The 16,572-nt window shown below is 40.9% G+C and overlaps 1 protein-coding gene across 2 annotated transcripts in view; it reads left to right on the forward strand.

Moving 5' to 3' along the window:
- LOC135509355 (solute carrier organic anion transporter family member 3A1-like) overlaps positions 1–6,417 on the forward strand; it is a 68,872-nt gene extending 62,455 nt beyond the window's left edge. The window contains exons 7-10 of one of the 2 annotated variants that reach the window (XM_064929951.1): positions 3,019–3,187; positions 3,887–4,059; positions 4,201–4,265; positions 4,476–6,417. In XM_064929951.1, coding sequence (XP_064786023.1) covers positions 3,019–3,187; positions 3,887–4,059; positions 4,201–4,265; positions 4,476–4,846 — 778 coding nt within the window. In that variant the 3' untranslated portion in view covers positions 4,847–6,417. The remainder of the gene's footprint in view (positions 1–3,018; positions 3,188–3,886; positions 4,060–4,200; positions 4,266–4,475) is intronic. The other variant, XM_064929952.1, reaches the window with a different exon arrangement.
- The last annotated feature ends 10,155 nt before the right edge of the window (positions 6,418–16,572 follow it).

Genomic DNA, 16,572 nt, shown 5'->3' on the forward strand with positions numbered 1-16,572 from the left:
ATTTTTTAAATAACAATTATAGGATAATAGCTTGTAGGGGAATGTGGAGTAAGTTGAACTATTCAGCATCATTCTGTCAAGGAAAATATAGTATTCTTTCTAACAAAGATATCTACATACACTACCGTTCAAAAGTTTGTGGTCACTTAGAAATGTCCCTGTTTTTGAAAGATAAGCAAATGTTTTGTCCATTTTAAAATAACATCAAATTGATCATAAATACAGTGTAGACATTGTTAATGTTGTAAATGACTATTGAAACGACAGATTTTTTTTTAAATGGAATATCTACATAGGTGTACAGAGGCCCATTATCAGCAACCCTCGCCCCCTCATCTGACCATAATTCCATCCTCCTGATTCCTGCTTACAGGCAAAAACTAAAGCAGGAAGCACCAGTGACTCAGTCAATAAAGAAGTGATCAGATGACGCAGATGCTAAACTACAGGACAGTTTTATTTGCACAGACTGGAATATGTTCCGGGATTCCTCCGATGGCATTGAGGAGTACACCACATCAGTCATTGGCTTCATCAATAAGTGCATCGATGACGTTGTCCCCACAGTGACTGTACGTACATACCTCAACCAGAAACCATGGATTACAGGCAACATCCACACTGAGCTAAAGGCTAGAGCTGCCACTTTCAAGGAGCGGGACTCTAACCCAGACGCTTATAAGAAATCCCGCTACGACCTCAGACAAACCATCAAACAGACAAAGTGCCAATACAGGACTAAGATTGAATCGTACTACACCGGCTCCAACGCTCGTCGGAGCCTGCAAACAATTACTGACTACAAAGGGAAGCACAGCTGAGAGCTGCCCAGAGACATGAGCCTACCAGACGAGCTAAACTACGTCTATACTCGCTTCGAGGCAAGCAACACTGAAACATGCATGAAAGCATCAGCTGTTCCGGACGACTGTGTGATCACTCATTCCGCAGCCTATGTGAGTGAGACCTTTAACCAGGCCAACATTCACAAGGCCGCAGGGCCAGACATATTACCAGGACGTGTGCTCCGGGCATGTGCTGACCAACTGGCAGGTGTCTTCACTGACATTTTCAACATGTCCCTGATTGAGTCTGTAATGCCAACATGTTTCAAGCAGACCACCATAGCCCCTGTGTCCAAGAACACTAAGGCAACCTGCCTAAATGACTACAGACCGGTAGCACTCACATTGGTAACCATAAAGTGCTTTGAAAGGCTGGTCATGGCTCACTTTAACTCCATTATCCCAGAAACCCTAGACCCACTCCAATTTGTATTCCCGCTCAAACAGATCAACAGATGATGCAATCTCTATTGCACTCCACACTGCCCTTTCCCACCTGGACAAAAGGAACACCTACGTGAAAATGCTGTTCATTGACTACAGCTCAGCGTTTAACACCATAGTGCCCACAAAGCTCATCACTAAGCTAAGGACCCTTGTACGAAACACCTCCCTCTGCAACTGGATCCTGGATTTCCTGACGGGCCCCCCCCAGGTGGTAGGGGTAGGAAACAACACATATGCCACGCTGATCCTCAACACTGGAGCCTCTCAGGGGTGCATGCTCAGTCCCCTTCTGTACTCCCTATTCACCCACGTCTGCATGGCCAGACACGACTCCAACAGCATCATTAAGTTTGCAGATGACACAACAGTGGTAGGCCTGATCACTGACAACGATGAGACAGCCTATAGGGAGGAAGTCAGAAACCTGGCCGGGTGGTGCCAGAATAGCAACCTATCCCACAACGTAATCAAGACAAAGGAGATGATTGTTGACTACGGGAAAAGGAGGACTGAAAAATTGTCTAAGACTCCAGCCACCTCAGTCATAGACTGTTCTCTCTGCTACCGCATGGCAAGCGGGTCCGGAGCACCAAGTCTAGGCGCTATGTGATGGTCTGGGGGTGCTTTGGTGGTGGTAAAGTGGAAGATTTGTACAGGGTAAAATGGGACTTGAAGAAGGAAGGCTATCACTCCATTTTGCAACGCCATGCCATACACTGTGGACGGCGCTTAATTGGAGCCAATTTCCTCTTACAACAGGACAATGACCCAAAGCACAGCTCCAAACTATGCAATAACTATTTAGGGAAGAAGCAGTTAGCTGGTATCCTGTCTATAATGGAGTGGCCAGCAGTCACTGGATCTCAACCCTATTGAGCCGTTGTGGGAGCAGCTTGACCGTATGGTACGTAAGAAGTGCCCATCAAGCCAATCCAACTTGTGGGAGGTGCTTCAGGAAACATGGGGTGAAATCTCTTCAGATTACCTCAACAACTTGACTATAATGCCAAAAGTCTGCAAGGCTGTAATTGCTGCAAATTGAGGATTCTTGGATGAAAGCAAAGTTTGAAGGACACAATTATTACTTCAATTAAAAATCATTATTTATAACCTTGTCAACGTCTTGACTATATTTCCTATTCATTTTGCAACTCATTTCATAATGCCTTGCATTACGCCTGGGAAGAAAACACTTCAATTTGCTCAACTTGCCATCTGCTCAACCATTGGCTCAACTTAGCTCATGGCCTTTGGCCCAATTTACCCAAAGGCAAACATTTTGACTATATTAGACAACACAGCTACAAGGATACACTTTCATGCTAGGTTTAGGACCTCATATTGAAGCTTATAGAGACCCCAACTGATTTATAGAATGATGTAACCCAAAAAAATAATTTGACTTTGTGAAAATTTGTTTTTTGGACTTAACTTGCTTACCAATTTTTCCTTGTAGTTTCTTCCTTCACAAACTCCATGAAATGATGACCCCTTTCTAAATATTTGGTCAAATGATTCATTTGTCTATGATTTCCTAGAAACAGGGATGGCTCAACTTCCCATTTGGCTCAACTTACCCTACACTCACCAACTGGAAATGTGCTTTGCACTGTTTAACTTGTTTATTTAAGGACATAGTAGCATTCCTATATGTACACAGTATAGTCTGAACAGCTGTTTGTATCTCTCTCACTTCCTCTCTTTCTTTCTCTCCCTCTCTCTCCAGGACACTGCGGGTGGGCGAGAAACCAGAGGTCCCCTGCATGAGTAACTGTAACTGCTACACCTCCTCAGTCAGCCCAGTGTGCGGCTCCAACGGAGTCACCTATCTGTCCTCCTGCTTTGCAGGCTGCACTACAACAGTGAGCACAGGCATCTACCCCCCTCTGGCTCAGGTCATTACCCTGGAAGCCTTCCACCCTCACCTCTCTGCGTCCCATTATGTCCTGTGATAGATAGAGGCATTCACCACAGCCCAAATGCTAGATCATTAAAGAACAGAGCAGCCATCCTAGAAATAGACTCCCTGGAATGGACACAATATTCTGTCTTATGAGCAACTGTGGACCAGTAGAGTATGTTGTCTCCAATGCTCCCATGTACCATATAGATGCCCTGATGTTATGTTACCCTTAATTAAACCAAAGTGACTTCCATCATGGCCTTCATGCACATCAAACTGTGACAAATCCTTAGCTTTTCAATGGCAATGTTGCGTCTAGAGATCCTACAACTAGATGGTCTTCATCGTTACAACGTACTCTGTATTTAGATGCTTCGCCCCATGCTGTGAACCGAAGCAGGCTGTGGATGAATGTTCTTTATCACACTCCTCTCACTTTTATGAATCATAGGTATTTTCTGTGTGTTACTGTGTGTAGTCAGAGCAGTGACCTTTCCACATATGAAATCTCTGGATTGTTATTATCACTGCACAAACAGAGTCACCACCATTCGTCATTTTACATTTCCCCAACAACCTACATATAGAGAGATGGAAGAGATGTGAGAATGCCATGTTGTATCTGTGTTCATCTGGCTTGTTGTCACATAAAGTAATACTAATGCAGATATACCTATTCTCTTGTCTTCAGAATTTGACAGGGTGTACATGTATATCCAGTGACAGTGAAATGGCCACAGCTGTCCCTGGGAAGTGTCCCAGTCCAGGCTGCCAGGAGGCCTTCCTCACCTTCCTCTGTGTCATCTGTGCCTGCTGTATGATCGGCTCCATGGCTCAGACACCCTCCGTCATCATCCTCATCAGGTAACACCACTGGAATTCACCTTAACAACATGCCAGAACATGGCCAGTAGAACCCAGTCAAAATGTAGAGAGGGTGTACTTTACTCAGACATCTTTCTCTTTCCTGTGTGTAACAAATACTGTTTCTCCTTCTCTTCCTAGGACTGTGAGCCCTGAGCTGAAATCATATGCTCTTGGAGTTTTGTTTCTCTTGCTGCGACTACTTGGTAAGTTATAGTACTGTTACACTTACATCTGAACTAGTCAGGTTGCACTGTTACATTACTTTGTTTATAAATCAAACATACTGGGGTTTCAGATGCTACAGTTTGTTGACCAGTGCTGGTGTAATGTTGAGGCTAAAGTATTGATTTCTTCACTTGTAGAGATGAAAAGCTTGTGCTGCTGATGTAATCCTCTCCTCACCTGTTTTGTAGGATTCATCCCCCCTCCTCTGATCTTTGGTGCTGGGATTGACTCAACTTGCCTTTTCTGGAGTACAGAGTGTGGGGATAAGGGAGCCTGCCTGCTGTACGACAATATTGCCTACAGACATCTGTACGTGAGCCTGGCCATCGGTCTTAAGGTCACCGCCTTCATTCTGTACACCACCACCTGGTACTGTTTACGCAAGAACTATAAGAAATACATCAAAAATCATGAGGGCTATACGACGCCAACCGAACTGTTCCCCTCCAGTCTCACAATGGACAACATGAAGGATGGGAGTCAGAACCCAAACAAGACAACGTTTATATACAACCTAGAGGACCATGAGTTGTGCGAAAACATGGAGTCGGTTTTATAGTTTCTGAACCATCCAAAGGACTATCTGCTACATTCAACATTAAATAAGTTCATAAATGATGATCATCCTCCTTTGTATTTTTTTAAATTCAACATTAGAATGTTTTCTATCTGAAGTCCTATACGGGCCCTGGAATACTGTTGCTGCTCACTTCTCCTTGGTAACCTTTGATAGAGGCCATTTTGTTTGTAGAGGTGTTATCAGCAAGGGTATAGTCCAGTACCAGTGAACTCTGTTGTGATTGTTAGTAGAAGACAACTACTGTCTGGCTCTGTCCTGCTCCTAGGTGATTAGATGGACAATATTATGCTACTGTTATAGGCGCCATACTTCTACTCGCTCGAGTATAACATGGATCCAGTCACTGAAAATGACGGGACCTGTTTGGTCAGTTTCACTATGGGTTACATTTCGTTCCCTTTCACCATGGAACCAAGACATACGTATAAATGATAGGACGTTTCTTCACGTTGCCAAGAATATATAAATAAAGAGATGCTGTGTCATTATGTGTTGCATAATATATGTTATATTTTGATGAAACAAACAGAGAGCTTTCTCATGTACTATATAGTGGAGAAAGTAGAGCGCTTATATAGGACAATGTTCTCACGTTACTGTATGCATTCAGTGTCAGAATGAAGTTCAGTGGTAGTAGCTGAAATGGTGTTAATGTCAGCATACACTGTACAAAAACAGTACTCTTACTGGAACACAGACACTGTTTCTGACTATAAACATACAATTGAGTTTGTCTTTCCATGGGTTCAAATGTTATATTATTCATATACATTTCTATCATTGTGAAAGAGATAAATCTGTCTTTTTGCACAGTCCTTTCTGAATGTTGTAAACGTTTCTTTGCCTTTCTATTTACATGTTTTATTTGCTTAGTTTATTTAACCCTAATATGTCTTAATATGAGGGATTATCCAGATAAGAAGTATTATTTATGTTTTGAGGGGGGCTTTTGCACCATAGTAGAAAAGCAAAGAATGGAAAATCAACAAGTCTTTCTGTGTGTGTTATAATGACATCTCTTCAAGCTAAACAGTGAAGATTCAAGTTTATATATTTATACTGTATATGTGAGGTTCAGAATGTTGTATTAGAATTAACTAAACTGAGATGATAATATAGGAATTTGACATTTAATTATAAAAAAAAATGTTTAGTTGTGATATGCATCACACAAAATGGGAGCCAATGTCATAACAAAAGAGGAATAAGAAACAAAGTTCAAAGCCAACTACACCAGTGCTTTGCGTAGGGCAGAGCAGAACTGCTTGTTAATTCAGAGCATGCAGAATCTGCATGTAAATTCACACAAAAGGTACTGGGAGTAATTTATATGCAATGGCTGATAACCCTACAACAAGGTAATAGGCATTCTTATTTTGTTATCCCTTGACATAATTTTTTGAAGACCCTCAAGGCCTGATGGCACACCTAACTTCTTTTACAGTTTCTCTACAGCAAAACTTTTAGCATTGTCCCTTTTCTTACACTTTTTTGTATGGCAGGATATAATTTATTTTACTCTGGAAATAAAATTATTTTTCAGATAATAATCCAGACATGGTGTCATTTTCACTTTATTTCTTTACAGGGAAAATATCAAATCAAATGTTAATAGTCACATGCGCTGACTACAACAGTGAAACAACAGTGAGCCCCTAACCAGCAATGCAATTTTTAAAAATATGGATAAGATTAAGAAATAAAAGTAACAAGTAATTAAGAGTAGCAGTAAAATAACAATAGCAAGTCTATATACATGAGGGTACGGGAACAGAGTTAATGTGTGGGGGCACCGGCTAGTTGAGGTAATATGTACATGTCGGTAGAGTTATTAAAGTGACAATGACTGCATAGATGATGATAACAGAGAGTAGCAGTGGTATAAAAAGGGGGGGGGGCAATGCAAATATTCTGGGTAGCCATTTGATTAGATGTTCAGGAGTCTTATGGCTTGGAGGTAGAAGCTGTTTAGAAGCCTCTTGGACCTAGACTTGGCGCTCCAGTACCGCTTGCCGTGCGGTAGCAGAGAGAACAGTCTATAACTAAGGTGGCTGGAATCTTTGACAATTTTTAGGGCCTTCCTCTGACACTGTCTGGTATAGAGATCCTAGGTGGCAGGAAGCTTGGCCCCAGTGATGTACTGACATAAGAAATGTACGTGTAGGCAGGTAAATACGTTACCTGTATTTGATGTGTCTAAAGCACTCAATCAGTTCTCTATATATTTGATATCACTATTAGCTACCTGTGCTGATTTATCCAGATGCTGTGAAAGAGCTCATCGTATAGACACACTGATTCATAATGCTCGACAGCACCATTATTACCCTAAATGTTTTAATGTTTAAAACAGCTTTCCCAGGGCATATGTTGGTGCTTTGTAGTTGCTGAGTGTCTTTTGAAAATGTGAATGGACAACCGTGCAGTACATTTATCTGGTCTGCTTGGGTAGAGGCAGTCCAATTCAGATGTTTTTCCCAATAATTGGTCTTTTGACCAATCACATCAGATATGTTCACATCAGATCTCTTTCAGAGCTGGTTTGATTGGTCAAAAGACCAATTAGTGAGAAAAAAATCTGAATTGGGCTGCCTGTCTTAACACAGCCATATTGATATGGCTTAAATTTTATTTTAAGCCATACCAGATGAATTGCGTTAACACTGGTGGAGGGGAAAAGATTGCAAGGCATGGGTTTTAAGAGGAGGCCTAGAGCTAATCATCACTACTCCAGCCTTCAGAGTGTTTGGCAATACAGTAGCACAGACACAGACAGGAACAATCAGTCCACTCACCTCTCCTCTCCACCACTGGCTAGAGGAAACAAGAGAAACATTCTTCACATCCCTCTAAGGCTTTCCATCCTTCCTGTGTGTGCAGTGTTCTACCTCTATCTCTTAATTCAAGTTTTAAAAAATGTGCTACAAAATGGGCTCACAATTTCACTGTGTGCATGTTGATAGTTTTGCTTTTATAGCCCTTGATCATAAAAAGAACATCCAAGGAAGTCATAGAACATTTTAAAGATTGCAACATTACGGGATGTGTTTGATGTTGCTTTCTGTTTTATAGTCAATTTCTCAGAGACCATATTATTCCAGAGTGTTGGATGTTCACAGCGTTGGATGTCCATTGCATTGATTACATCCTTGATTGCATGCAGTTGTTTACTGTGGTGCAAAGCCAATGGTTTACATCCGAGGGAAAAAGCAAGATATCTGTCAGCAGGACAAAAGACCCCCTGCTGTCGATTCTTACAAGGTGACGCGCTATCTTACCCCAAAGCACATTTGCATGTGTTTAAAACCAATGACAAATGTCTGAAACCAATGCTGGCACAGATTTAGCGGTAACAGTGTTGTGTTCAATACTTATCTGTGTATTGCAGTCTGACCGCAACCCTATTTGTTTCTGGGTCTGGTCTTGTTTGTCGTTGATAGGGATGACAGGAATTTATGAGAGTGACAGGTCGTGCAACAGAGAGTTTCAATATAAAGATACATATACAAATGCATACATAGTTGACAGCACTAGCACTGCAATAAACATTTATTCTAAGGAGAGAAAGAAAGGAAACAGTGAGGGAAAACATAAGAAATATGTGATAAATCACCAACCACTTGAGTATGCAATAATTGAATGCCAGTCTCAAGATGCTGCAAAATCAAACAAGGCAAATAATTGTGCTTTGTTTATCTGTACAGTGTGTGTGTGTGTGTGTGTGTGTGTGTGTGTGTGTGTGTGTGTGTGTGTGTGTGTGTGTGTGTGTGTGTGTGTGTGTGTGTGTGTGTGTGTGTGTGTGTGTGTGTGTGTGTGTGTGTGTGTGTGTGCGTGCGTGTGCGTGCGTGCGTGCGTGTGTGTGTGTTTACACTGCATCTGTTAAGCTTTGTTTCATGTGGTGATCCATCAGCCGGCTGGCTATTGTATCACACTGCACATAATTCATTTGGGGATTCGTCGCGCAAACTGATTTCTCCAGAGACCTGCACCTTTAGTTTGTTAAAGTACATAGCTTTTATTTTATAAATCACACTAACAACTTCGTAATGTAGCATAAGTCTATCCCTCAGGTGTAGCCTATTAAAGCAGTACCAGGTCTGTATGATTGCAAACCACCAACATAACCCACATTTAAAAAAATAGAAATAAATACCTATATTCCATTTCATCTTTAGGATATTCTTCAAATACTAACATTTACTACAATATTACAAAGTGTTGATTTCCAGTATTTTCTGCACATAAATTAATCTTAAAACATCTGTTTTGATCTTATAATGACAATAGTTAAGGATGTTGTTAACTATGACAAGTATTCTTGTAATCAAATATTACTCTGTAATTACCATTTGTAAGAGCTTCAAAATATTTGTGAACATACAGGACAAATGTCAAGAGCTACAGTATGGGAGTGCACTCACAGTGCATTACCTTGTAGAACAATATCATCATATCCTCAACTTGGAGTTCACTGCTAAAAGCAACTGATTGCAGCTCTAAAAAATATAGAAGTTTTGCTAATTCCAACTCATTGTTGATGTAAAATGTTTCCTGGGAGTCCTTTAAAGCCCTTGTGCCATTTCTCCCAGCATTGTCTTCCATTGTGGGTTTTAGCCATCTTCATGTCAGACAGCACAGTGAGACGCTTCAACAAAGGAGAGATGCTCATGCATGCCAATGACATTGGTTCCAGCATCAGAGGCACCTCAGTTACAAACACACTCCTCTAAATGTATCACACTTAGAATGTTAATGACACCAAAGCCCCACAAACGCAATTATCATTCTTAAAAATATATATATTTTGCAAGTAACATTCATGCATGACAAGCCTCCTGTCTCAAGGCTTGTTCGTCCCATCCGGTGCTGTCAAACTAATGAATGCTTCACCTTGTGAATCAAACACAGCATCACAAAACATGACAGTTTGAAACTGTAAGTAAGCTGGAACGACCATTTTTAGCAACACACTTAAATCCATACATACATATTCAACGGAATATTAATATTCTAGCCCAATGGAGCTTGACTGGGTGACATTTAGAGGAGAACAAGAAGTTGATGTTCATTGTCTTACTGTAGAGGTCACAGATTGATTCAGAGAGGTTTGCATAGTTGAGATATGGCCCAGAAAATATACTCTGAACCAGTATCAGTGTGTGAGTAAATTCACTGGGGAAGCCCCATAAAGAAAAGCCATATTACAACCTGTGTTGCTGTAATTGCATTGTTTGCTCTATAACCTGTTAGTTCATATCCCTTGTGACTGTGAAATGTAGGCCTAAAGGCCGAGACAATAAGACACAGTGACAGAATAAACCTTTGTTTTAACACAACACCAGATAGCAACCTCTGTCCAGTGAAGTCCACAAAGCATATTGCATGTACAGTAACAGACAGTTACAGTTGAAATTTACATTCACTTAGGTTGGGGTATTTAAAACTCGTTTTTAAACCACTCCACAAAATTCTTGTAAACAAACTATAGATTTGGCAAGTCGGTTAGGACATCTACTTTGTGCATGACACAAGTAATTTTTCCAACAATTGTTTACAGACAGATTATTTCACTTATAATTCACTGTATCACAATTCCAGTGGGTCAGAAGTTTGCATACACTAAATTGTCACGAACCGGCTCAAAGCCCGTAACAAAGGGAGACAACGTGGAGATAAGGAGTAGCAAAATATATATTTATTAACCAAAGCAACTAAGGAAAATATACAATGGTGTGTGTAATCAGTAGTGTAAGTGAGTGTTTTGCATGCATGAATGTGATAATGCAAAGTGTTGAAAGGTGCCAATGCAAACAAACAATAGGCCACCAAGAACCACAACACAATCTACAAAGGTGTCTGCATGGAGAGAGTCTCTTCCATGAATGTGGAAGAGGTCTATTTATCCTGGGACACCTGGCCCAGGTGTTTCCCATGTAGCTGACGACCCTCCCCAACTCCGCCCACCAGCATCCTAATAAGGAAACAAGAACAAAGACAGAATACGGCAGACAGAGTGGGAGGGTCGTCACAAAATTGACAGTGCATTTAAACAGCTTGGAAAATTCCAGAAAATTATGTCATGGCTTTAGAAGCTTCTGATAGGCTAATTGACATAATTTGCATCAATTGGAGGTGTACCTATGGATGTATTTCAAGGCCTACCTTCAAACTCATTGCCTCATTGCTTGACATCATGGGAAAATCAAAAAACTCAGCCAAGACCTCAGAAAAAAATTGTAGACCACAAGTCTGGTTCATCCTTGGGAGCATTTTCCAAACGCCTGAAGGTACCACGTTCATCTGTACAAACAATAGTACGCAAGTAGAAACACCATGGGACCACTCAGCCATCATACTGCTCAGGAAGGAGACACGTTCTGTCTCCTAGAGATGAAAGTACTTTTGGTGCGAAAAGTGCAAATCAATCGCAGAACTACAGCAAAGAACATTGTGAAGATGCTGGAGGAAACAGGTACAAAATCATTTATATCCACAGTAAAACAAGTCCTATATCGACATAACCTGAAAGGCCGCTCAGCAAGGAAGAAGTCACTGCTCCAAAACTGCCATAAAAAAAGCCAGACTGTGGTTTGCAGCTACACATGGGGACAAAGATCGTACTTTTTGGAGAAATGTCCTCTGGTCTGATGAAACAAAAACAGAACTGTTTGGCCATAATGACCAACGTTATGTTTAGAGGATAAAGGGGGAGGCTTGTAAGCCGAAGAACACCATCCCAAACGTGAAGCACGGGGGTGGCAGCATGATGTTGAGGGGGTGCTTTGCTGCAGGAGGGACTGGTGCGCTTCACAAAATGGATTGCATCATGGGGATGGAAAATTATATGAATATATTGAAGCAACATCTCAAGACATCAGTCAGGAAGTTAAAGCTTGGTCTCAAATGGGTCTTCCAAATGGACAATGACCCCAAGGGTACTTCCAAAGTTGTGGCAAAATGGCTTAAGGACAACAAAGTCAAGGTATTGAAGTGGCCATCACAAAGCCCTGACCTCAATCCTATGGAAAATTTGTGGGCAGAACTGAAAAAGCGTGTACGAACAAGGAGTCTTACAAACCTGACTCAGTTACACCAGTTCTGTCAGGAGGAATGGGCCAAAATTCCTCCAACTTATTGTGGGAAGCTTGTGGAGGGCTACCTGAAACGTTTTACCCAAGTTAAACAATTTAAAGGCAATGCTACCAAATACTAATTAAGTGTATATAAACTTCTGACCCACTGGGAATGTGATGAAAGAAATAAAAGCTGAAATAAATCATTCTCTCTACTATTATTCTGACATTTCACATTCTTAAAATAAAGTGGTGATCCTAACTGACCTAAAATAGTGATTTTTTACTGGGATTAAATGTCAGGAATTGTGAAAAACTGAGTTGCAATGTACTTGGCTAAGGTGTATCTAAACGTCAGACTTCAACTGTACATGACCTACAGCATGATCAACCATGTTTCCGACATATTCAGACCACTTAAAAGTTCTTAGGGCTGCAATCCCGTTAACGGGATCGATATGACAACAGCCAGTGAAAGTGCAGGGCGCCAATTTCAAAACATCAGAAATCTCCTAATTAAAATTCCTCAAACATACATGTATCCTATACCGTTTTAAAGGTAATCTCCTTGTTAATCCCACCACAGTGTCCGATTTCAAAAAGGCTTTACAGCGAAAGCACCACAAAAAGCACAAATAGAGATAAAATGAATCACTAACCTTTGATGATCGTCATCAGATGACACTCGTAGGACTTCATGTTACACAATACATCCATGTTTTGTTTGATAAAGTTCATATTTATATAAAAAATCTCAGTATACATTGGCGCATTACGTTCACTAGTTCAAAAAACATCTGATGATATTGCAGAGAGCCAAATCATTTTACAGAAATACTCATTATAAATGTCGATGAAAATACAATTGTTAGACATGGAAATATAGATATACCTCTCCTTAATGCAACCGCTGTATCAGAGTTTTTTTTACACTTTACGGAAAAAGCAAACCATGCAATAATCTGAGAAAGGCGCTCAGAAGAAAAATAAAATTATCCGCGATGTTGGAGTCAACAGATATCAGAAATAACATTATATATATTCCCTTACCTTTGATGATCTTCATCAGAATGCACTCCCAGGAATCCTAGTTCAGCAATAAATGTTTGATTTGTTCAAACAGCTAGCTACTTTTGTTAGGGCGTTTAGTACACAAATCCAAATGCTCGTGCAGGTCCAGCCAACGTCAGACGAAAACTTCAAAAAGTTATATTACAGGTCGTAGAAACATTTCAAACTAAGTATAGAATCAATCTTTAGGATGTTTTTATCATAAATCTTCAATAACGTTCCAACCGGAGAATTCCATTGTCTGTAGAAAAGCCATGGAACGCAGGTCACTATCATGAGAAATGCACATGACCAGGACCTGGCTCTCTGCCAGACCACTGACTCAAAGAGCTCTCATCCGGACCCACATCACAGTAGAAGCCTCATTCAAGTTTCTAAAGATGGTTGACATCTAGTGGAAGCCTTGGGAAGACCAAAATAACCAATATCCCACTGTGTATTCAGTAGGGGCTGGGTTGAAAATCGACCAACCTCAGATTTCCCACTTCCTGTGTGGATTTCTTCTCAGGTTTTTGCCTGCCATATGAGTTCTGTTATACTCACAGGCATCATTCAAACAGTTTTAGAAACTTCGGAGTGTTTTCTATCCAATACTTATAATGATATGCATATATTAGCAACTGGGACTGGGGAGCAGGCCGTTTACTCTGGGCACCTCTGGGCACCTTTCATCCAAGCTACTCAATACTGCCCCTGCAGCCATAAGAAGTTTTAACAACTATTGATTGAGAACCACAGAGAGTTACCACAAGTCGTGAAGAAAACAGGAGCTGCCTCCACTATTCCAGCACCATTTCATCATCATCACCTAAAGAGTGACAACTAAAAGATACTAAAAACAACTTAGTCCAGTCAACGTAAGCTAAATATGATGGAGCTGTCCATAGTTCTGAATGTGTGTGTGTGTGTGTGTGTGTGTGTGTGTGTGTGTGTGTGTGTGTGTGTGTGTGTGTGTGTGTGTGTGTGTGTGTGTGTGTGTGTGTGTGTGTGTGTGTGTGTGTGTGTGTTCGTGCAAGTACAAAAACATGTTGACTCACCCTACTTATAGAGAAATGCCAATGCCATCCTCTTCTCTTTCATGTTGACAAAACATGTCAAACAGTACACGCTTTTAGTTTTTGTTGTACTATGCTACTTGGCTAAAATGCTTGCTCGCTAGCCTAATTTTCATTCATGTGCGACGTTAGCTAGTTAACATTAGCCTTCTACATTGAGCTACATATTGAACTTCCATCCTCTCAGGCCAGGGGCACAGCAATGTATGAATTAATGGTTGGGTCAGAATTGCGTTATAATCAGTGGCGATCCGTCATTCAGGGCAGGTGGGGCAGAGCCCCACATGTTTTCCATGTTATTTTGCCATTAATACGTGTCACATATCAGTTTGCAAACAATGTAAAAATAAATATATCATTGAGTTAATAATGCTGCATACAAACATGGTCTCTTTTTTGGTTTCTTGAGTAAGGCAGCTCCAAAATGCAGGTGTTTCAGCCTAGCTCAGTGCTTTCTGTGGTGGTGGAGCAAGCCAGCAGAAAATATGGAGCATTGCGCCGTGATTGGCTCAGTGTTCTGTCACACATGGGGACATTACATCAACGCCAAGTCTAAGGGTAGAGCTAGAACATGCTTGTCTCTTGGGTGCTGCCATAGAGTTACATTAGAAGTGCCCATATCAAATCAAATCAAAATCACATTTATTTGTCACATACACATGGTTAGCAGATGTTAATGCGAGTGTAGCGAAATGCTTGTGCTTCTAGTTCCGACAATGCAGTAATAACCAACAAGTAATCTAACAAACAATTCCTAATCTACTGTCTTATACACACAAGTGTAAAGGGATAAAGAATATGTACATAAAGATATATGAATGAGTGATGGTACAGAGCGGCATAGGCAAGATGCAGTAGATGGTATTGAGTACAGTGTATACCAATGAGATGAGTATGTAAACAAAGTGGCATAGTTTAAAGTGGCTAGTGATACATGTATTACATAAAGATGCAGTAGATGATATAGAGTACAGTATATACGTATACATATGAGATGAATAATGTAGGGTATGTAAACATTATATTAAGTAGCATTGTTTAAAGTGGCTAGTGATATATTTACATCAATTCCCATCGATTCCCATTATTAAAGTGGCTGGAGTTGAGTCAGTGTGTTGGTAGCAGCCACTCAATGTTAGTGGTGGCTGTTTAACAGTCTGATGGCCTTGAGATAGAAGTTGTTTTTCAGTCTCTCGGTCCCAGCTTTGATGCACCTGTACTGACCTCGCCTTCTGGATGATAGCGGGGTGAACAGGCAGTGGCTCGGGTGGTTGTTGTCCTTGATGATCTTTATGGCCTTCCTGTAACATCGGGTGGTGTAGGTGTCCTGGAGGGCAGGTAGTTTGCCCCCGGTGATGCGTTGTGCAGACCTCACTACCCTCTGGAGAGCCTTACGGTTGTGGGCGGAGCAGTTGCCGTACCAGGTGGTGATACAGCCCGACAGGATGCTCTCGATTGTGCATCTGTAGAAGTTTGTGAGTGCTTTTGATGACAAGCCGAATTTCTTCAGCCTCCTGAGGTTAAAGAGGCGCTGCTGCGCCTTCTTCATGATGCTGTCTGTGTGGATGGACCAATTCAGTTTGTCTGTGATGTGTACGCCGAGGAACTTAAAACTTACTGCCCTCTCCACTACTGTCCCATCGATGTGGATAGGGGAGAAGGCTCAAGGTCATTGGCCACAGATTATATTGACATCAAATCACAATAAATCTACAGTAGCTTTTATTGGACTGACCATGTCAACATCATACTTTCAAAATCTTAGCTAGCATTCATCATCATCATGAATCAAGTCGACAAACTACTGGCAAATTGTCAGGCATAGGTGTATAGGTGGCAGGGAAGTCAGGCGCAGGAGAGTCAAACGGAGTGTAAAATGGAGTCTTTTAATAAAGTCCACGTAACATGCTCCATAACACTAAAAGGTACATACATAAACAAACATGGGTACGAAGACCCAACGCGCACCTATACAACATAAAACTACACTGACAATAAAACAATCTCTGACAAAGACATGAGGGGAAACAGAGGCTTAAATACACAACAGGTAATGAATGGGATTGAAAACAGGTGTGAAGAAGTCGTGACACAAATCCTTGTTAATCCTTGTCATATGAAGAGAAATAATGAAGAGAAATAATAGATAAAACGTATCGGTGCTCATCGGCCATTGGACATAAACATTACACAGCAAATTCAAGGAAACAGTTGCTAACCTCAAGCATTGCAAAGCAGTCATTAGCCTGCTATTCAGTGGGGTGGCTGTGTGGTGCCAAGTCTAAGTTTAAAGGTCTCTTTTCCTAGTTTAAAATTATAAGCCTTATATGCTGTCAATGAAGCATGATTTGTGTCGGGCTCAAAACAACTGTTAACTCAGGACTGCAAAATCTGACTTTTGTGAGTTCAAGACTTGTATGCTGGAAAAAATATGCCAGGGATATATGTATACTGTAGCAAAGAAAGTAATACTAAGTGTGTGTTGTGTAGTAAGCTGTTAGTAGCC

The sequence above is a fragment of the Oncorhynchus masou genome, chromosome 22 (assembly GCF_036934945.1).
Source record: "Oncorhynchus masou masou isolate Uvic2021 chromosome 22, UVic_Omas_1.1, whole genome shotgun sequence".
NCBI classification, from domain to species: Eukaryota; Metazoa; Chordata; class Actinopteri; order Salmoniformes; family Salmonidae; genus Oncorhynchus; species Oncorhynchus masou.